Consider the following 22,053-nt stretch of genomic DNA (forward strand, 5'->3'; position numbering starts at 1 on the left):
AGTAAGGGATCTCATGCAGTCAAGGCAAGCACATTTGGGTCTCTTTAATCCTACTTCTCAAACTGCAATCCAGTGAAAGCATATACCCAATTGGTCCATTAAAGATTAATCTAGAAATCTAATGGTACTGAAATCATGACATGTGGACTCAATATACATAAGATGTTCCTTGCATGCATCCCACATGAATGCAGGTTCCTGCCTGCAAAGGCTCATGTCACAATAAAGAGATTCCCATAGTGTGCCCCCCCCCCTTTTTTTCTTTTTGCATGTTCGATAGTTTCCGTCACATTCTGAGTGCCGGAGGCTTGCTAAAATTGTGGCACCTAAAGGGAGGAGAGGGTGGCCAATATGGTCAAGAGGGCTGAAGTGGGGTGGGGTGGGATCTTCTTTTTCAGGGATGACAACTCCTAAACTGCAGCGATTCCCTCCTCTGCGTCTATTTGAAACACCCTTAAGAATAAGGTATGGCTTTCTTCCTTAGTAGCGAGCATCTGAAGGAAGAAACGGGCGCTGGAAACAGTTGAAGGGAAGGCGATAGGGAGGTTAACCTATAAAGGAGCGATTTTACCAAACGGCTACTCCCACCGCGGAAGGGAGGGCATGGCCGCTTAATGCACTTGTGCCACACAAAAGATATTGCGGCCAGGAGGGGAAAAAGACAGCCAGACCCCCTCCCATCAGCGTCCTTCAGATACCGCGCGGGGACCCTCCCGCTGCCGCCTTACTCCTTTGCAGGTGAGGCGAGGTCTTTCTTGCACGGGGTACCTGCAGAAGCTTCGGCCCGCGGAGACGCCCAAGGACAGCATGAAGGGAAGCCGAGCGAGGAAAAGCAGCCCCGCTCCCAGCCAAGGACGCCCCCCTCTCGGCTCCCACGCGCCGGCCGCTCCCAGCTCCCTTCGCCGCCTGCCGGGGCGCACGCACAGCTCCCCCCACGTGCGCCTGCAGCCGCCGCCGCTTCGCGCGCTCGCCGCCCAGCCGAGCTGCGCATTCACTTCCGCCGGGCCAGGTCTTGTTCCCCCCGCCGCCGCCGCTGCCGCGCGCGCAGGCGCGCCCCCTTCAGGCACGCGCCCGCCTTCCCTCACTCCCTCTCACACGGACGACAACAACGCCTCGGGAGCGAGCCGGGGACAAGTTTGTGCCTCTCATAGCAGCAGCGGCGGCGGACGAAAGCAGCTTGGTAGCGGACAGCCATTGCTCCGCCCGCCCGGTCTTCCTCCTCCTCCTCCTGATCCTGCTGGCGCGGTAAGCTCTTCTGCCATTGCCCTGCCCTTCTGCATGGAGTGTGCCGCGCAAAAGCCGCAGAGAGGCGGCTGCCGCCGTAGCCGCCCGTGCAAGAAGGAGGGACGGGGCGAACATCTGGCTCTCCCAGATGTTGGTGCGCATGTTGGTGAGGAAGGGCGCCCAGCACCCCCGTCGCTTTCCTTCCCCCTTTTGCAGGTCTTCGCCTCGCACCCCACCCCTCAGGTAGCTCGCCGTCTCCCGCCTTAGCGTCCGGGGCGATCTCGGTCTGGCTGGCGCACCTGAGGTGGACGTAGCCTAGCCAGATGGAGAAAATGGGCGAGCGGAGGTGTTTGTGTCAGGCTTCCTAGGCAGGATTTCTCCCGCGTTGGGTACGCATTGCATGACTGTCCTGGGCTCGTGGGCTCCCAGCCCTGAAGCCGTCCACCTGCCAAATGTGCGTATGTGGGCGAACCAGGGGGAACCTGCCGAAAGCATTCCCAAGGAATAACGTTTTCCGAAATAGAAGCGGCCAGTTATATAACTCCTTAAAGTGCACCGGGGGATGCAAAATGCTGCCGTTATTAAGGACACGCTGCATCCTCCTGCGCTCGGCAACGTTTGCCTCAAGTGGGCTGCGCCACCATTAAAACAAACACACCGTTTATTATATGACAACACTTCTTGCTTCGCCATTGGCTAGCAACCCTTTGGATGTTCATCATCAGCCTTAATAGTCCACACAGTATTTTTAGCATCGGTATTATGAAGTCTTTTCAGGGTGAATTTGGCAGGGGGCGGTGGGGAGGAGGAGAACCTATGAAGTTGTACTGGGGAAAATTTCCCATAAGTTACATAATTTCTAACAGAGAAGATGCTGGATGCAAATGAAGCTCTGAGTCAGCACTGTGTCACTAATCACAAGTTTGCATTGAGGTCACCATGTTCTAGTCTTCATCCTAAAGGGCAGGTCTATGTTGGAAGAAGACAGTTGTTATATTTATTTTCATAAAAGGGCATGTTTCCCTTTGCCATTTCCATCAGTTCAGTTGTGGGGTTCATTTAAAACAACAATGTGGAAAGCAATTTGGGGCTGCATTGATAGGTGATAAATTATTATTAATAATAATTTAGTTCTATAGCAGCATCAGTGAGCATAGTGCTTTACAGAGTCCTTAAGGACATTCCATACATTGGAGGTAGTTGGTGGATTTTTGGGGGGTGGGCGGGGCAGCTGCTGCTGTTTTCATCCTTTCATCTCTTGCCCAGGGCTAATATGCTTATGCATTGTGTAAATAACCATGGCCAGCCTGAGGCCTAGCTGCAATGTGCATGTGAGTTGCTGTAGGATGGTGATAGGAAGAGCTCAAAATATTTACTAGGAAGCTTCCTTTTACTTGCAAAATGTTTTATCGATTGTTGTCGTTTCGTTTGTTTTTTGTTTCCCCCCTAACAATCTAAACTGCCTCGGGAATATCTAATTGAAAGATGGTTTAGACATATTTTAAATAAATAAATAAAGTGCATGCCTCAGCAAAACCCAAAATGCAGCCTCACAGTAGACATAAGATTCATAGTGACAGACCTGCTGTCTTTCGTGAACATCTTGAGCCCAGCAACATGTAGTCTGAGTTCTCATCTCCGGTGGTGAGTGCACTCATTCTTCAGCACTGGGACTTGGTTTGCCGTTAAATGAAGAAAAGAGTTCCCTTAAGGATATGTAATGTGCCAAGCTTCCGCCCCCACCCCTGGAAACTTAGGCTTCAAGCAATTTCTAAAAGCTCACTTGGAACCCAAGCTCGCCCCATCTTAACCCCCTCAAGGTTCACAGAATCTTAGCACTATGACTCACGCCCCTGGCCTCTGAGTATGAGCCACCAAGCATAGATCATAATAGCCTCCATATGCCAGTAGTCCAGAAAATGTACAACGTTTGGCTCAGTCTGGTTTATCTCAATTTTATTGAAACATAAATTATTGTCTTCCCTTTGAACGCCCCCTCCTGCATTCATAAATAGACCAACACTTGATATTGTTTCATTGGTAAAATTAGAGGGAAAATGACTATTACTCATACTTATTCTAAGTACAATCACAAGGGCTCCTGATTGGATGTTCGGCTATGTGATGCTGAATGTTACTTGTTATCTCTGTTCTTTGTTTTTGTTTAAATTCACGAACCAAGAACTTACACATTGATCACTAATAATGAACCATATGTTGTAGGTATTACTGAAAATTTATTATGCTATTTTTGTGATATACAAATGAAATAAGAAGACTTGGTATATTTATTTGTATTATTATTTCTACGATCCTTGTTTATAAAATCCAATAACCGGTTATTAAAAATAATAGCCTCCATATTTTGAGAACTAGGGAGAACACTTGAACAGAGCAGGAAACACACCCCAGCTCTGCTCTTTGGGGAAACTGTACCCAAACTGCAGCAACCTCTCTCTTTCTCACTTTAACCCCTCCCAGAAGTCAATATTGCAACCCAACCAAATCCATGCATATAGTTGATAGAACTACCAGTATGAATATGCTCCACCACAGCAGGCAGACAGTGTTGGGTAGCAATGCCAGCACAGCCAGGTTCCTACCAGCCTAAATGCTGGCTCCCTTGGCCTGAAGTGAGATGAACACTGCACCCCATAGTCGCCTTTGACTGAACTTAACTGTCCAGGGGTCCCTTAACCTTACCTTTTTTACCATAGGGCAGAAGAAAAGACCCAGAAGAAAAATCTAGAAATTCCAGAGTCAGGAAATTAATTTCTGTGTTGCGAAATGAAATCATTGTCTCTACTCAGATCCAAATGAACAGAATTGACCTACTTGATAAATTGTATATTGTTGATCAGCGCTTGGTTCCGTATCATTTCCAACTACTACGTTTCCTCCCTTTTGTGCCCTTTTTTTTTTAAAGCATGATGTTTTCACTGATTTTCAAATATATATATAAAAAAATAAAACCCACAATACATTGCACCCATTTGTATGCATACCTGCCAGTTATGTCTCTGTTGAAGGGGCTTCTCTAAGCCACAAAAGCTTTTGTCATTATAAATTGGTTAGTCTTAATATGCTATGAGATTCTTAGTTCTTCCCTCAGTCCTCATGCAGGGAAATAGAGAGCTTAACAGGCTTAACTGCTTCCTGTATCCCCACATTTTGGCTCTTTGAAGTGCAGCAGTTGCATGTTGAGAGGCAAATCCCAACAAATCAGCTATGTGCATGATTGGCTGAAGCTCTTCTCTCAGTCTACAGATGGTAGCAAGGCAGAGGGGCAAAGTCAGTTAAGAAGATAAAAGGTAATTTGATGAATTTATCGGTGCCCAAGGCCTGGGGGGCGGGGACCCTGTCTTTCTATAAGCACTCCTTATCCCAGGGGTCAGCAAATTTTTTCAACAGGGGGCTTTGTGGAAGGCCGGACTATAAGCCATCTCCCCTGACTTTCCCCTCCCTTCTCCACAGCACCAGACGAGACCTGGTGGCTGCTTACCTGTGTCTTGCGAGCTGCAGGGGCTGGCGGCAGCAGCGAGGGGACGATGAGCGGTGCACAAAAGGGCTCCAGATGAGGGCTGCTTAAAATGGCGGCCGCTTGATCACTGCTGCTGCTGGCACCAACAAAGCCCAGCCCTCTTCCTCCTCTAGGCAGGGTGGGGAGAAGCCGGGAGGGAGGAGGTGCCGGTGCCACCTCCGAGGGAAGGAGAGGGAAAGAGTGCATGTGCGATTCCCGGACCATCTGCGGGCCGGATCCAGAAGGCAAGTGGGCCTGATCCGGCCCACAGGCCTTAGTTTGCCGACCCACGCCTTATCCCTTCCCTGTTTTGGTTTTTGGAGAGGAACAGCAATGGGGAAAAGCAAAAAGGATTGGTTAATGCAATACTATTTAATTGATTTTTTTTAAAAATGTTGGAATGAGCAGAGCCCTATAGTTTATGATAAAGGAGTCTTCGTTATCCACAACAAACTCTTCTAGCTTCAGCATAATTCAGTAAAGTAGCATCCAGAAAAACTGTTGTTGAAATCTAAAAGCTTTTGCGTTCCCAGTTTTACTGGGTTTCCCTGTATTTCCTTAGAACTAATTTGATTGTTCTTACTTTTGTGATTCAGGGGAGCTTCACAGACCTTGAAAATGTCTTCTGTCAAACGCCTTGTATATGCTGTCATCCATTTCTTGCGAGAACAGAGTCAGATGGATGCATTCACATCAGATGAACAAGAAAGCTTGGAAGGTTTGTGGTGATGACTGAAGAGTCATGATGCCTGATGGAAGTGTTGATGTCAAATGTGTGAAAACCAAGAGAGGCATTAAAGCTGTGTTTGTTTTATTCTGTGCTGGAGGTTTTCAAGCAGAGACACCTTGTTAGAAGATGACTAATAGCAGACAGACTTCCCAGGAAGACAGCTTGTCGAAACACAACCAGTGTTCCCTTGCAGTGCGTAACCCCTGGAGAGAGCTGGGTCAGATTGCAGTGGGCAGCCAGACCTGGCGCCTGTTTTGTCTTCCTGAATGTTGGAAGATTCAAGACAGATAAGAGAAAGTACTTCTACATGCTGTGCATACTTAAACTGTGGAACTCACTCCCACAGGAGTCAGTGATGGAAGCAGCAATGGACGCCAACTAGGGTGGCTTTAAAAGAGGATTGGACAAATATATAAAGGATAAGGCTTATCAATGGCAACTAGCCATGATGGCTATGATCTGTCTCCATGATCAGAAACAGCAAGGCTTTTAAATACCAGTTTCTGGAAACCACAAGAGGAGAAAATGCTCTCATGCTCGGGTCTTGCATCCAGGTTTCCTGCAGGCATCTGAGCAACCACTATGAGAACAGAATGCTGCAGTAGATGTCCCATTGGCCTGATCCTTATGTTCTTAGTTTACATGGAGCAACAATGAGGCTCAGTTGGCAGGAAACCACAAACTGGGTGGGCTTGGTAGCCAAAAATTGCTTCTGGAGGCTGGTGAGGCTCATCTTTCCTGCTTCATACACCACAGAGGCAGAGTAAAGTCTTCCATGTGACATGCTTAGATCAAAGGCAAGGATAGAGAGGCTTAGCTCTAGGTCTGCCTCTCTATGTTGAGGGAATTTCAGCTGGGAGTGGCTCCCATCCTGCCTGGTATGTAGTCAACTGGAGTTTCTCAGGGTACTTCCTACCCGAGAGTTGAAAGGAGATGATGGCAAAACCATAGTTCATTTGGGAGCCATCTGTGGGCCAACAGCAGATTCATTACATACATGAAATTGCCTTATTCTGCACTGGATGTAGATGTGTGATTGCTAGGCTGTAAATGAACTGACCTGGACCCTGAGATCATCTGAGGCACTGCTTCATGTTCCTCCTCTACAGGAGGTTTGGAGGATGGCAACACAGGATCAAGCCTTTTCAGTGGTGGCCCCCTTATGTTCAGAACAGTGAACTGCAATACTTGCATAGGCATAACCCAGCAAGATAGAGTCAAATGGAATTGACATGTTGAGGGATTAGGAAATTTGTGCTTGATTAGACAGTAGAATTTTTCTCAGTGTAAGCAATCCAAGCATACAGTGAAATTAAGTAGCAGGGAAAGAGATATGTTAAAGCTCAAGCAGAGCATGAAGCAATATAGCTTCATGAGAAGCTATATTGAGAAGGCTATGGATCGGGATGGGGAACATGGGACTTTCCAAATTTTTTGGGCTCCAACTCCCATTATCCCCAGCCAGCATTGCCACTGGTCAGGGATGGTAGAAGCTGAAGTCCAGCGTTCATCTGGCACGTCACAGGCTTCCCACTCTTGACATATATATATATGTACAGTGGTACCTCAGGTTACATACGCTTCAGGTTACATAAGCTTCAGGTTACAGACTCTGCTAACCCAGAAATATCACCTCGGGTTAAGAACTTTGCTTCAGGATAAGAACAGAAATTGTGCTCTGGCGGTGTGGCGGCAGCAGGAGGCTTCATTAGCTAAAGTGGTGCTTCAGGTTAAGAACAGTTTCAGGTAAAGAACAGACATCCAGAACGAATTAAGTACTTAACCAGAGGTACCACTGTAGTGTGACTGCTTGCACAGATTGAGGGCATAGACAGGAATAGGAAGCTTATATAGAAGCAAAGAGGAGTCATGACCTATTAAGCAAAGTGGGTGCAGCAAGATGATGGGACTAATCAGGCAGGCATCACAAATTGCATGGCAATCGAGGCCCTTTGTATGACTTACAAGACCTTTTACACTCTCCTACATAAATGGAATTCTGAGTTCCTTGGCACAGCACGTACCTTGACCAGCAGACTACCAATTCCTAGTATGGGCAGCAGGAATTGAGCAACTTCATGCATGGAAGAATCTGCAGTAGACGTCCCTTCATCCCTACCTTGCCATACTCCCAGGAGTAATATATGGGGGTTGGCCGGAGATGGAGCATCAGTGGTGCCCTTCAAGTGGTGATGCCACTCCCCAGGAATGGGAAAGGCAGGGCAGAGGTCCAGGGAACTCATGAGTTGGCAGTGGCTGCACAGGTGTGCACCTGTGGGCTGCTTCTATTTTGGAGGGGCCAATACTTACTGTTGTGCCCTTTTCCCCATGCCAGTGAGTGCTGCTCTGCCCTTGTGTTATGTGCCACTCTGGCATACTCCCTTGTTTTTCGCAGGTTTTTTCTTAACATCAAATGCAGTTTTGCTGGGGGAATGTGTATTTGGGGTTTTTTAGGCCTTGCGGGCCTGCAAAGATTGAGGGTGTAATTCCATGTTGAGCTTGTTGGCTTGGAAAGCATCTCAGCAATAAAAAAGAAGGCAGCTTGGCTTTTCGTTAGGAAAAGTTTGTTAAAATAAATAAACAATTGACAGGTTTTTTTGGAAAGGTGTGGAAATAATTCCAGATTAAAAGTTTCCTTTTCCAAAACAAAAGCAGTGTAGTGTAGTAAATATACAGTGTTGTACTCAGCTTGGGGAAACCCAGGTTAAAATCCAACCTGAACTGCAAATCTTACCAGCTGACGCCAAGCCCTAACCTCACAGGTTTGTTGTGAGAGAGTATCAGTATACATTAGCTTCCTGCATTGTGGTGTCCCTCTACATGTTTTGTGCTATAGCTCTCATCATCCTACGATTATTGGCCATGCTGGTTGCAACTGATGGGAGTTTTTGTCCAAAACAGGAGGGGGCAGCAGTTTGGGGAAGGCTGATGTACATTACCTGAACTTTTTGGAGTAAGGGGTAGGGGAATAGTGAAGCTGTTGCAATAGTTTTACTACAAAACATGCTCATTATTCTTTAACAGCAAAGTAACGTTGATATCCTGTATATAAAACCATTCTGAATTCGAGAAAATTGTTTGGAAGTATCACAAACCTAAATAAACTTTTATTTGAAACCATTTGTTTATTTTAGACTGTTCTATCCCAGGACGTCAGAGTGCTTTATAGCAATTGCAAACAGATGATGCAGTTTGTTCTAGAAGGCCCGTTATTATTTTAGAAACTCTGCACCTTTGGTACTAATGGAAGTTGTGCGGATGATATGTTCATTTGTTTTTCTTGCTTGGATAACACATGCACTTTTGTTAAATCAAACATTTTTGTGACGTTAAAGAGAGAGAGAGAGAGAGAGAGAAATTGCAAGTTATCAAGATAGGTCCAGTCTGTCCTTATTTAGCCATAGAGAGGAATGATTGCCCAGCTCGTGTTGCCTGTTGGAAAGAGTTGACACTGTAGGAGTACATGAATGTGGTTGGTCTCTGATCGGTATAGAAGCAAACCCAATTCAAACCATGGGTTCTCCAGCTGACTTGATTAGTTTGTTATAAATTTCAGTCCTCAGTCCAGATGACACAACAAGCCAAGTTTCAGGGAAAATAAGACTAAATGCTGCCAAAGTTGTGAGGCAGGAGGGAGGTTTGTGTGAGCCTAAGGATCCCCTCAGGCTTGTTCTAGGTCAGGCTCATAGCGTTAAACCATGGTTTACCATTTCTTGTGAAGGTGGCCAATGGGTGTAGTTGACTTAGAAACTAGGAAGACGTGATACCAACAGTCACACCATTATTTTTTCCCATATGAAGTACATTTCCAAAGAAATTCTAATCCAAATTGCATTTTGATGGAGGCTGAGAAAGCTGACTAGTACTTATAAATAACTACTTAAATCTATAAGTACTTATTGATGAAGCATGTTCCTGTGGCCAGGTTCGTCAACTGAGTCTGGGTCAATTGGTGTTGACTGAGAGAAGGCAGTGCTTTATTGATCCACTACATGTTAAATTTGCTGATTTGCACAGATTTAGCTGCCAAAATCCACCTCTGATTTCTTTCAAGTTCTTTGGTTTCTGCCATTAATATCCTGCCTTTCCTCTATCATGGCATACATATGGTCACCCTTCCACAACTGTGGGTTTGATTCTGGTGTTAGTGAATTGTCATTATAAGGCATGGAATGAAGAATTTGTGTTACTCGTATATATTGGTAAATTAACAGGTGGTTTCCTTTTAAAAAAACAAAACATATTTCTCTACAGTGGCAATTCAGTGTTTGGAGACAGTCTTTAAAATTAATTTGGAGGATTCCCATCTTGCAGTACCTATACGTTTGACAGAAATGTTTGAAGATTCTTGTCACAAGGTAAGATTGTATTGGAGCAGATATGTTTATAACTTAAATAATTTTAACAGGGCACAGTTCTTTTGTTTTCTTAGGAGGTTTTAGTTCTAGCATGTTAGCTGAAGAAAAGGGACTAGTGGTCTGGTTCAGACAACCATATCTGCCCTTAATAAGCTAAGAACAAAGAGCCTCACATGCAACTCTTTTTCTACCGCTTTTGCAACATGCCTGATTTCAATGAAGAAGCCACCAGTGAACCATAGTTTGAACAGGAAAACTTGGTGATCACCATCTTTGGAACAAGCCAGAATCTTAAACCATGTGTTGAGGCTTACTTAAACTTGTAGTCTTGTTCCATCCTGTCTTGTTCCAAGGCTGGTAAGTATAGTCAGTCTCCTGGTTTGGACAAGAGACTACCATGTTTCATTCAGGCCAGTAAAGGGTAGCAGAACAAACTGCATGTGCAGGTAAAAGGTTCATTCATATTTCATCTTATTAAGCCAAAATAATGATTGTTCAAACACTGGCAATCTCTCAAAAGAGGCTTCAGTAATAAGTAAATATATACGTACAGATGAACTAAAAATGAATAAATACGCAGTAGTCACTATCCTGATATGTGTGTGCCAAATTTTTACTTGAAAGCAAGTGTTTAATTTTAAAATAAATAAGACTTTTATATGGGTACAAACGTTCTGAGGGTCAGGTACCTGTTACTGAGTTAACAGCTAGATTACAAATTTCTGGCACCCAGCGTTGAGCTGCATGCAAGAATCTGCATATTTATTAAACAGGTTTGGCAATATTTACCACTTGTTTTGGGCAGAAGACAGTCACGTGCTCAGATAGATAATCAATGTTGTAGAAGCTGACTGCATGCAACTGAGTTCAGCATGGATTGCTACACTTGCACACCCAAGAGCTTGATGTTTTGTTTTAAAACCCAGTGCAGTAAATGCAATTCATACTTGAATATTCCAGATTACTATATTATTTTGATTGGTGTCTCAGTTCCCTGATGCACTTAAAAACGAGAGTCATATCCTTTATACCAATTGATTTTTCTTGCCCTCATCTGTACCTTGCATAATAAGCTAATATTAGCTTATTAGCCTGCTCATTGCTGATAGGCCCACTCTGGCTAAATTTCCATTTAAGATTGGTAATAGAGGTAGCTAAATCTAGATAAGATTATTTAAAAAATGAGATTTACCTTTCTTTAAAATTCATATAGAATGAGATACTGCCTCTCTCAGATTCTTTGCCAGAGGATCTTGAGAAAGCTGACCAGCTGAAGGATGAAGGTATGTAACTGAGAAGAAGTAAACATACCATTCCATTTTGCCATAGCTTTCGTAGTTCAGTTGTCGGCCATATTGAAGTATGGTTCATGAATGATGCACAGCTATTCAGGCTTCTAGCCAACCCTGTTAGTAGAGAACTGTTGGGTATTGCATTAGATGCTGTATAATACAAAGGAATAGTCTGCTGGCTGCTCTGGAGGAAATGAAAAAGCGCAGGAACACTTCAATGTAGAGCGCAATCCTTACTTGGAAATAGGCCTGCAAAGTTAGTGAGCTGGACTCATTCAATTAAAAACTTCTAAACTACTAAAAAGATTCCCTCATTTAACTGGGCAGCAGTTAAAATATATATTTTAATACAAACTTGTATAAAAAACTGTGGGTGAGTAGTTCAGTCTTGGAAGAGGCAGTCTTCTTTCTCTCTTACACAGAGAATGTGTGTCTTCTGAGAAGGTAACTGCTATTAAACAAGGGAGGAATTCAATGTCACACTCTTGAAATTGCTCCGTCAGCGTAAGATTTTCAGCTTGCCAGATGGAATAATCCTCCATTCTCCTCCCTCCCCATCACCTACACTGTTCTGGAGGTTCTTCTGACCTCCCTTAGAGCCAAATTTGGGGTGGCCATGGGGGAGAACCAGGGAGAGAAGTCCTTGTGCATGGCTTCCACTGAAAGGGCTTGTTGGGTGATTCCCGCCCCCTAGGTGTTTTATTATCACCATACAAAATAAAAATAAATAGAACAAAATACTTATTGCTTCAGAAATATGATTTGTGCCTGTGTGCAAATTTCACTGCCTATCTAATTAGTAGATTAACATTTCTTTAATACACTTGCAGCTCTGTTTGGAAGTAATCCCACTGAATTTAGTAAGACTTACTTCCATAAAAGTGAGTTAGGTTCCCTGTCTCTGTTGGGTGCTGATTGCAAGCGACACCTTTAAGGCATGTTCTGTCCCCCCCCCCCCCGCCCAGAATGCTGGGCACTGTAGTTCATTAAGGGTTGATGGGAATTGTAACTCTGTGAGGGATAAGCTCACAGTGGCAGTGTTGAATCCAGGAGCACTGCCAAACTGCTCCTTCCAGAGGAGTGTGGTATCATCCAGAACAGGCCATCTTCACACCTCCCTGATGTGATAACTCAGGAAACATACCAACTTAGTTTTTTCAGGATTCAGCTTCATTTTATTGACCTACATAAAGCCCATCACCATCTCCAAGCTCCCACCTCCACTGCCTCTCCTGATTCAGATGGAACAGAGAGATGGAACAGATATATTGAGTAACTGTTAAATATTTTCTATATACTGCAAATCCTTACAGTTGTTACCCCATTCACCCATGCTGTAGGCCTATGAAATAGGTAATAAAAGCTTTTCCTATTTTAGAGATTTGGGGGCACCAAGGCTGCAGTTCTGTGATATGTCCAAGGCCCCCACTCATTTATGACATGGCATCTAAACACAAAGCTTTCAGATACAGTTATAGTACTCTAGCTACCAAACTATACTGACTCGCTTGTTCTACCCATTTTCCTCCTTGTTTAAAATGACGATATCTCTTGAATTTCCACAAACAAAGGTCATATGTTGTGTCATTTTGTATCAAGGAAAATTGCATGGAAAAGGCATGCATAGTTCTAGTTGGCATGTGTTATACTGCTGAAAGCAATTTGTTTCTGAAAAGACAGTTGCAAAGGGCAACAGAGTCATAAAAGTGCTTTATGTGGTGTAGTTTATAACAATCTGTGGCTGTTGTTTAATACATCAGCATTCCAATTATCCACAAAATTTTATTGTTGCAATTTATTTCAGGTAATAATCACATGAAGGAAGAAAATTATGGTGCTGCAGTGGATTGTTATACTCAGGCTATAGAATTGGATCCAAATAATGCAGTCTATTATTGCAACAGGTAAATAAACTTGTAACAATGAATTATATCAGTTCTACTATATGTCTACACTTCCCCAGAACACGGCTCCAAACTCTTGTCCTTGTTTGATCACCAGCATGGTCCGTCCCCCCCTATAAAAACTCCACTATATTTCCTTAAGTAGTCCAGTTCAGTCCATTGCGAAGTTAGTTTTGTTCAGGTGACTTTGCTGGGGATAGGGTTGCAATGCTAAATATATTTGCTTGGAATTAAGTTCTGTTGAGATTGATTGGAATTAATTTCCAAGAAAACATGATTAGGATTGGGCTGCAAATTAGTTTAAATGTTAGGATGTCAATATTACTGGATTGAGTTGATGAGTGGATGGATAGTCTCGTTGTTGATATACACTTTTCTTAGCTGCCCTCTTTGTTCTTGTTCTTTTTCACTTCAGAGCTGCTGCTCAAAGTAAGTTGAGTAACCATAATGAAGCAATAACGGACTGTGAAAGAGCTATAGCAATAGATCCAAAATATAGCAAAGCATATGGAAGAATGGGGTAAGTAAACCTAACTTGTTTGAACATCAAATTTAAAGTGTGTTGTCCTAACACACTTACACATCAGTTATCAAACTCTCGCCACACTTACAGTATGCCCCTGGGATAATTTCTGATCACTTGGCAACTACCTATCAGATTTATTTTATTCTACCAGTACATAAACACTGCAGACTCTGTCTAAGAGGAGTCAATATGGATGTTATTGAGAATGATACAGCAGCAATAGCAACTATTAATTTTGTTTGGCCTAAAACATTAGATGTACAACTACAATGCTAATTGCAATAAGAAACATATTTGAGTTATATGGTATTGGTTAAGTTGGACCCTCTGTAAAAGAGACATAAAGCTGGTGAGATGATACCTTTATTGGGCTACCTAGGACTGCAGATGTGCAATTTTGAATTTAGCTGAACCTTTCAACCTTTAGCTTAACAGCCAAAATTACTAGTACAGTACAGGTAACTTGCATCTTACATGGGGGTTATGTTCCTGGCCATTATGCATGCAAGCAAAACCATGTAAAGCCAGAACAACCCCTAGAAAGCCATTTTTAAAATCGTTGCACTTACATTTTTCCTAGAACCCTGCCCCCTTTTAATTTTTTTGTCAAGCTTGAAAAGCTGAATGCACACAAGTTAAATGCAAGTAAGCAGCAGGCTTGCTATAAATTTCTCATATGACTTTACTTTTATATTTTGAAGAATTTTATCATTTATACTAGACATCTGTTTTTGAAAATTTTTGAAAAGTTAACTTTTTTGGGGGGGAGTCAAGTCGTTTGTCTTGTCTAGAGCACAGAATAGTCTGGCACTGGCACCCCACCAACCTCACCCTGCCCCCATCTGTCTGCCTTCTTACTTACAAACAGTCAGAGGGTGGCTCTGCTTGTCATTGGTTCTGGTTTCAGCTACTGTTGGGCTTCCTGCCTCCCGCTCTGCTAGTCTCAATGGACACCAGCCAGTCAGTGTAGGCAACACTCTAGTTCACTGCTGGGAGTTCCCTGACACCTCAAAGTCAAAACAGACTTATTATGTCTTAAAAGTTTTGTGGACTAGAGTCCTTCCTTAGAATTTAAGCAGCATTTACATTTTTTTCATTTAAATCAATGCGAATTAGATCAGAAAATACAAATACTCTTTCAGATTGGCTTTTTCACATTGGCTTCCTTTGTTCGTATCAGATTGGCTCTGACTTCAATGAACAAATACCAAGAAGCAATTAATAGCTATCGAAAAGCACTGGACCTTGATCCGGAAAATGACTCCTATAAGTCAAATCTGAAAATAGCCGAACAGAAGTTAAGAGACATGTCCAGTCCTGTAAGTTGGCTTTCAAACTATTTATTCAACTATTGTAATGACTCGGTGCTACTTTGTACAGGATTGATGTGTATATTTAATTTTCAGACTGGAACTGGATTAAGTTTTGACATGGCAAGCTTGATAAACAATCCTGCCTTCATTAGCATGGTAAGTGCATTTAAAATTAATTTTTGTGGTTTCCGTTTCAGGTCCTCCTTCTGTTTCATGTCTTATTTTGCTCTCCTGAAGAGCAATTTAGAAACCTCAACTCTTCTTACTCAATGCTGACAAACCCCATGGTAGATTGTCACTGATTCTTTTGTTTTGCTATAATGAATTCTGCTCCCAAGTCTTTGGAATGCATTTCAAAATAGTTTTGGGGAGGGTCTTATGGCTGCTTAGAAACGGGACCTACATTGTATATCCTGATAAAATGAGGTTTTCTATGAGCCTCTCAAAACTGAGACCCCATAAGGTGTTGGATCCAGAGATGTTTGGAATGGAACTCTGCCAACTGTGTGCTCTCATAGGCAGAAGAGAAGGAGGGAGATGCAGTTTTTGCCTGTTGCCCCCTGTGGCGATCACACAGGGCCCCCGGACGTTTGACGGTCTATTGACCCTGTGCCACCACTATAATTGCTTTCTTTGCTGCCACCAACCTGTTTCTCACGGGTACACACAGAGTCCAGTCAGTTGGTAACATTAACAAATAATCAAGTTTATTTTATAGGCATGGACAAGCTTATGGTTTCAGTTAATTTTTCTTGGCAGTTTCTTAATCTTAGTTCCTTAACTGTCCTATTTGTATCTAACAACTTCAAACTGATTATCCCAACTATGTGACTCCACCTAATAATTCCTCTCACTCTCTCACCACACAACTCGACCAACCCACAGACTATTCCTCCCTCCTCCTTCTTCAACTCCCAACTCTCAACTGACTTTCACACAACTCCCCCTCTAACTCTAACTCTCAGTTTCCACTGGCCAATCACATCACACTCATTTTAACCCTTTCCTTATGACCCACCTAGGAGGCAAACGCCACACCCCCTAAAGCCCCCCTACGCTACCTGAAAACCTGCTCCAGAACGTTGGAACATCTTCCAGAACAGTGTGGGAGGTGGTTCTTGGAGCCGCAGAGGGCAAGGGAAATTGGCAAAAATTGCCTCGTCCCTTTTCCTCTAGCAGGAGCTTCCACTGGATCCAGGTCGCTTCTGCAAATTGAGAAAGCCCTTCTGTTTGCAAAACAGCAGGTTTGGATCGAGCCCAAAGCATTTGCTTGCCAGACAGCTTAGGGTTGGTCAAAGATCTGACCTCTGTTCACAATGCTGTGGAATTTCAAGCCTCCTCTTTATTCACTGTGCTATGGGCTAAACACTGGCTGCATTACAACTCACACAACTCAAGGCATTTCATCTATTTCAGGCAGCGAGTTTAATGCAGAATCCTCAAGTTCAGCAACTGTAAGTATGAACTAAGAATGGAGTCTCTGTTGAAAGACATAAGTGAAAAAGCCTTTGGCATACCATAGCGGATATGATGGGGTTTTTTTTGTGGGGGGGGGGACTCTGAACTAGCAGTTTTCACATCATGGGCACACCTGTTCCTTCCCTCCCCCCACCCCTGCAGAAGGCACTCCCTAGGGCTAAAAAGTCATTAATCATTTTTCTTGCTAGTAATAAGCAGCAATTCAGGGATTGCCAAGAGCAAAATTCTGTTAAATATTATGTGTGCTGCAGATAGGTGAAGAAGAGGCTTAAGACCCTAGAATCAAAACTGACACTGGGATCTCAGAGACAACATAATACATGAACAGACCTTGAATAGATTAAAGGAGGTGCAGAAGACCAATACTTTATTAGCAAATCATACTTTTATCAGCAAAATATTTTATTGTTATTCGGAAGAATTCAACAGGAATTTCTCAAGCACAGATCCCCATTGCAATGACTCAGAACTGTGCAAGAGAGCAGCTGTGCCTTCTAAAACTCCTGGTTGTTTTAATTGGAGTTGTGCAAGAGAAAGTTGTGCCAATTGACGTCCTTCCCAGAGCGACAGCTACATTTACTTGTAGCTTATTTTCTTTATATAATATGGCAGAGAACACTTGATAAATGTATATATCTCTCTCTCTCACTCTCACTCTCTCTCTCTCTCTCTCTCACACACACATACACCCACTCTAATGCCTATATTTCTCCGTGTATCTAAAATCCTTAGGATGTCGGGAATGATGACAAATGCTATAGGGGGCCCTGCGGCAGGTGTTGGTGGCCTCACTGATCTGTCAAGTCTCATACATGCGTAAGTGACGTACATACTGCAATTGCAAGTTAATATTTATGGAAATGATTTATTTATGAGGTTCTTTTTATTCATATGAAATTTTATAGACTGCTTGTCCATAAGAATGTTCAAGCAGTATATTATGCTTGCAAATATGTAAGAAGTATATTAGGACATGAGTACACTAAAACAGTATCAAACAGCATATAAAATTCCTTCATTATCAACAATGTCAGCCACAGGCAAAACTAGTTGTTCAGTTCAGTTGATGAAAGCTTGGTTAAATAGAAAAGTCTTCATTGGGCTCCTGAAACTGAAAATAGAACGTGTCCCTTTAATGATTAGTGGTACAGAATTTTGCAAAGCTGGTGTAACCACTCTGAAGGCCCTGTTACTGGTAGTTTAATACCTAACACATGACACCATTAGCAAGGCCTCACCCACTGAATTTAAAGGGCAGGGCTTAGGGACCAATGGAATATTGAAAATAGTCTATTTTTAAGTTGTTTTAAAGGGGGCTGACTTAGTAGTTCTTGTTTTCTGTTGCCGTCGCTGGTTACAACTTCACATCTATGTTCTGATCCTTTGTTTGAGCATTGGGCCTGTGCTTTCCCTGTCTTTTCAGCAAAATGAAGAGCAGCTTTCTAAATTTCATGTTTTTCTCAGCTTAGGGCAAATGGGCTGTGTGATTAGTACTTTCTTTCAGTTGTAGAGTTAATTTGAGCTTTGGCTTCCTGTGTTTTGAGTACAGCACAACAGTGGCTTCCTCTTGTTTACTGATCTTTGTAAAATAAAAACAAAAATTTCTGTACAGAGGGCAGCAGTTTGCACAGCAGATACAGCAGCAAAACCCGGAACTCATAGAGCAGCTGCGGAACCACGTTCGAAGCAGATCTTTCAGCGGCAGCACTGAAGAGCATTCCTGATTAAAAGCAGCATGTGATAGAACACTGTTTTACTAATTCCAAAAGGCATACTGTAGCTAGTAGCAAATATCACCATTGTAATTCTTCTCAGACATGAGACTGGAAATCCTTTTGTGTGTATTCCTTATCGTCTGTTGAAAACAGATTCATTGCACACAGATGTGAACATATCATGTATGTATATTGATGCCTTTGTAAATGGACTATAAATAAAACTGGTGACAGATTAAAATCTTTACATATAAGGCAGCATTTTCGTATCAATGCACAAAAGCATGCAATTTTTCGTTCTCTTTTAAGAGAGTGGATTTTTTGCACTAGGGTTGTGCGTTGAAAGAGATCACCCACTTGTGGTGACATAATATTACTTGTGGAGTAATAATGCTTGATAGGCTAGTCAGTCCTATGTAAAATCTGTATTCAAAATATATTAAATAAGGCAGCCTTTCCTCAAAACTGAAGGGTTGCCGCTGCCCTAGAGACAAGGCTGTGGCAAGCGAAAACAAATTTGCATGACTAATGTTGCATTTCTTACTTTATAAGCTTATAAAGTGAAGACTGCGTTTTTTCCACATTGTGGGTCATTACTGGGGTTTTTGAAAGGAAGGAGAGCAATAGGTCTGATTGTTGGAGTTGCTTCAGGCTAAGATCATGTGGTGGGAGATGGACAGAGGGTGAGTAAACCCTAAGCTGGGGGAGAAATAAATGGGTCTGTCTTGTAGGAGTTGGACCAGAAAGATTTAAGCTGTGCAGAATTTACGGGTCTATGCGTAGGTACAGGCAAAGAGGTACAGCATGTAGGCTGACAAGCAGGGAGTACCTACTAAGTTTTCAAAGGGAGCGCTACTGTGAAATAATTGGAAACATTTCTTATAGGGCAGCTTGGGCTAGATGTAAAAGGGGGACGCTTGGCCTCCTTCTTTGCTATACTTGTCTTAATAGACAGGACTTGCACAGCAGCAGTTCCGCATTGCAATGAATGTATTGAGAGGAGCAAGGAGAAGGAAATTATGAAAGCCATATCTAAGACTTGTGATTGAGTAATAGGTGATTCTCAGTCTCCTTATCAGTTTGTAATGGATGGATAGTGGGGAGAATTTTAGAAGCCCTAGCCGGAAAAGGTGCACCAAGGGGTGTTGAGGAAAAAGCAGTGTAGAATCAGAACAAAAGATGGGGATGAAAGTTTTCCCAGTAATATGCAGAAATAGTCTCTCTGGCGTACACAGAACCCAAGATTTTACCCTGGAGATAGCTCTGAAAACTTTGATGGAATGACACCATGTTTTTATAAAGAGATGAGTTATATGCTCATACTATCTATTCAATGTAGTTGTCATGTGCCTGTTTACGTAATCTGTGGTTTATGTAACCACGTATTGGTTGCACATTAGAAACTGTCTTAAGGGAAATCTGACAGCAAAAAGTTAATACAGTACGTATATTGTAGATTATCTGAAGTCAGCTTTTTGTTATCCCCTTTTAGTTCTGCCTTTGTTCTGAATTTTTATTTGTTGCTGTTGTCTTTATGCCTCTTCCTTCCTGTACGCACCTCCTGTCACTATATTTTTTTATACTGTAATTCCAGCCAAACATACTTATGCATTTCTGCAGAACCAATTTAGAAAGTCTATAAGGAAAGAGACTTTCAGGCTAACAATATATTGCCACATTCAGGAAATAGTTCATTGGAGGATATTCGGAATGCTGAGCAGGTGGGAGAGCACCAAGAGTCTGTTGCAGTGCTGTTAACATTTGTCTTTTTCCTCAGCTACTCGCTCTACAAAGCAGCAGTTTTTGACCTTTGTTTTTCAATATGCTTGGTCCCCACTGACCTGTCCTTTCCGAGTTCTCAAGTACCTTGGGTGTCTGGTTATTGGCATTAGGACAGTGCTTCAAGCATACTTTCATTCAGAAGTAGGAGTCGCTGCTGAGCAAGTGTAATTAGAATACTGAAAATATGGAATATAAAGCTTGCAGTATAAAGGTACAATGCAAACTACTCATTAAATTGCTTTTGAGTAATTAACATCTAAATTAATTAGAAATGGCAGTAGCTATATACTGGTGTCCTGAACTCACTGGGTAGAAATAGTCCAGTGCTGATTTAACCAGTCATGATAGTGTTTTCAAAAAGTATGATCAGAGATGCAATCTCCTTCGTGGCTTCCACCCCATATTCAAGTTGCTGATTAGCACCCGTTCAGATGTTCAGTGAACTAACCAGATAAGATGTGTTTGAAACAGCAGAAAGTGTTGCATTTATGGCAAACTACTAGCCTTTTCACACTGTTAGATCAGGCAGACTGTTTTCCAAATAAAAATGCACATTCCAGGTAACATTTTAGGTAGCAGCTATTCACACCTGAATCTGTTCTTCAGTTTTCCATAGATGATTCTTGGATCAGTCTTGTGTTGTTTGGAATAAGTTTAATAAAAGAACACTTAAAATAAAGAATAGTTTACTGTTTTCCAACATTGTCTGTATAGTTTTTACTTCCCATTTCTTGTTTCATGAAGAAATTGACTTTATTGTACAAATTGGTTTTAAACTAGGACTGTTTCTAGGGGTTTCTGCCTGCTAATAAAACTAGTTTTCCCTATCTGCAGCATTAAGGAAGAAACAGCCTTGCAGTTGGATCCTGCACTTATAGTTTCCTTTTAAGTGTGTTTAAGGGCTGATTTAATACAATAAATCCTCACTGTGTATCATTCAAAGACTATGTTGGCATTCTGGTCAGTTATCCATATGGAATGCAAACTAAAACATTGCTTCACTGCTAGCAGTGATACTTGTGGGAGACATCTATATGGAGGGATATGCCAGCAACTATCACTGCAGTGTCTTGCTAGATGCTTGGGTTGCTGGTCTGGCTTTTACTGAAATAATTCAAAACAGGAGAAACTCTTGACTAATTGATTTGTGCATTTCCTTTTGCACTCATAGTCTTTATGGACCCAGAGTCCGGTTGCAGCAGTGTAAAAATACAATATTAAAAGCAGTTAAAACTATTTACAATCAAAAGAATCAGGCAGATGTCAAAGGCCGGGTAAAGAGGTACCTTTTCAGCATGTGATGAACACTATACAATGAAGGTATCATAGAATCATAGAATCATAGAATCATAGAGTTGGAAGAGACCACAAGGGCCATCGAGTCCAACCCCCTGCCAAGCAGGAAACACCATCAGAGCACTCCTGACATATGGTTGTCAAGCCTCTGCTTAAAGACCTCCAAAGTAGGAGACTCCACCACACTCCTTGGCAGCAAATTCCACTGTCGAACAGCTCTTACTGTCAGGAAGTTCTTCCTAATGTTTAGGTGGAATCTTCTTTCTTGTAGTTTGGATCCATTGCTCCGTGTCCGCTTCTCTGGAGCAGCAGAAAACAACCTTTCTCCCTCATCTATGTGACATCCTTTTATATATTTGAACATGGCTATCATATCACCCCTTAACCTCCTCTTTCAAAAGGTATCAGCTGTACTCTATCCAATTTCTGTCTGAATCCAAGCTATTTCATCCCTACAGTGCCTTGCAAAATAGTTGCAGCAGCCTTCAAACTGTACACAGCCTCCAAAGTTCAAAGACAGCATGCTTCTAAGTACAGATACTAGTTGCTGGGGAGCAATAGCTCCAGAGAACTCTTGCCTCCAAGTGACTAGCACACTTTCCAGAGACATCTGGTTGTTTACTGTGAATAGAATGCTGGATTACATCAGGGATGGGGAGCATGGGACCTGCCATATGTTGCTGGTCTTCAACACCTACCAGCCCAGCTAGCATAGCTGTTGGTTGGTAATGATGGGAGTTGTAGTCCAGCAACAGGATTCCCCATCCCTGGACCAGATGGATGTTCGGTTTAAATGGCTCTTATGGTCCAAATGGCGCTTCACCGACTCTGTACTCAGATCACCCTGGTTCCCCACACCTCTTTATTACATGGTGAATTAAATCCCTAATATATGACCACCAAAAACATTTGTA

General features: G+C 42.5%; 2 protein-coding genes across 5 annotated transcripts in view; one reads left to right on the forward strand and one right to left on the reverse strand.

The window, feature by feature from the left end:
• Positions 1-1,040, reverse strand: part of NLN (neurolysin) — a gene marked incomplete at its 5' end in the record, with an annotated part of 28,928 nt that extends 27,888 nt beyond the window's left edge. Inside the window, 2 exons of one of the 3 annotated variants that reach the window (XM_083465278.1) lie at positions 769-957; positions 1,029-1,040. In XM_083465278.1, coding sequence (XP_083321404.1) covers positions 769-809 — 41 coding nt within the window. Of the gene's footprint in view, positions 1-728; positions 992-1,028 lie in introns of those variants that run through there. The other 2 variants (XM_083465276.1, XM_083465277.1) reach the window with 2 other exon arrangements.
• A 44-nt stretch (positions 1,041-1,084) lies between these two features.
• SGTB (small glutamine rich tetratricopeptide repeat co-chaperone beta) lies at positions 1,085-20,543 on the forward strand. 2 transcript variants are annotated; one of them, XM_083465525.1, is made up of 11 exons: positions 1,085-1,245; positions 5,341-5,462; positions 9,729-9,832; positions 11,046-11,115; positions 12,929-13,028; positions 13,444-13,548; positions 14,735-14,873; positions 14,961-15,023; positions 16,284-16,321; positions 17,079-17,162; positions 17,959-20,543. In XM_083465525.1, the coding sequence occupies exons 2-11, from the start codon at positions 5,363-5,365 to the stop codon at positions 18,068-18,070; spliced, it is 915 nt and encodes a 304-aa protein (XP_083321651.1). In that variant the 5' UTR covers positions 1,085-1,245; positions 5,341-5,362; the 3' UTR covers positions 18,071-20,543. The 2 variants fall into 2 exon arrangements, with proteins under 2 accessions (XP_083321651.1, XP_083321652.1); XM_083465526.1 differs by lacking the exon at positions 1,085-1,245 and adding an exon at positions 1,249-1,390.
• Positions 20,544-22,053: the final 1,510 nt, after the last annotated feature.

Source organism: Podarcis liolepis (assembly GCF_965112155.1).
Source record: "Podarcis liolepis genome assembly, chromosome: 11".
NCBI classification, from domain to species: Eukaryota; Metazoa; Chordata; class Lepidosauria; order Squamata; family Lacertidae; genus Podarcis; species Podarcis liolepis.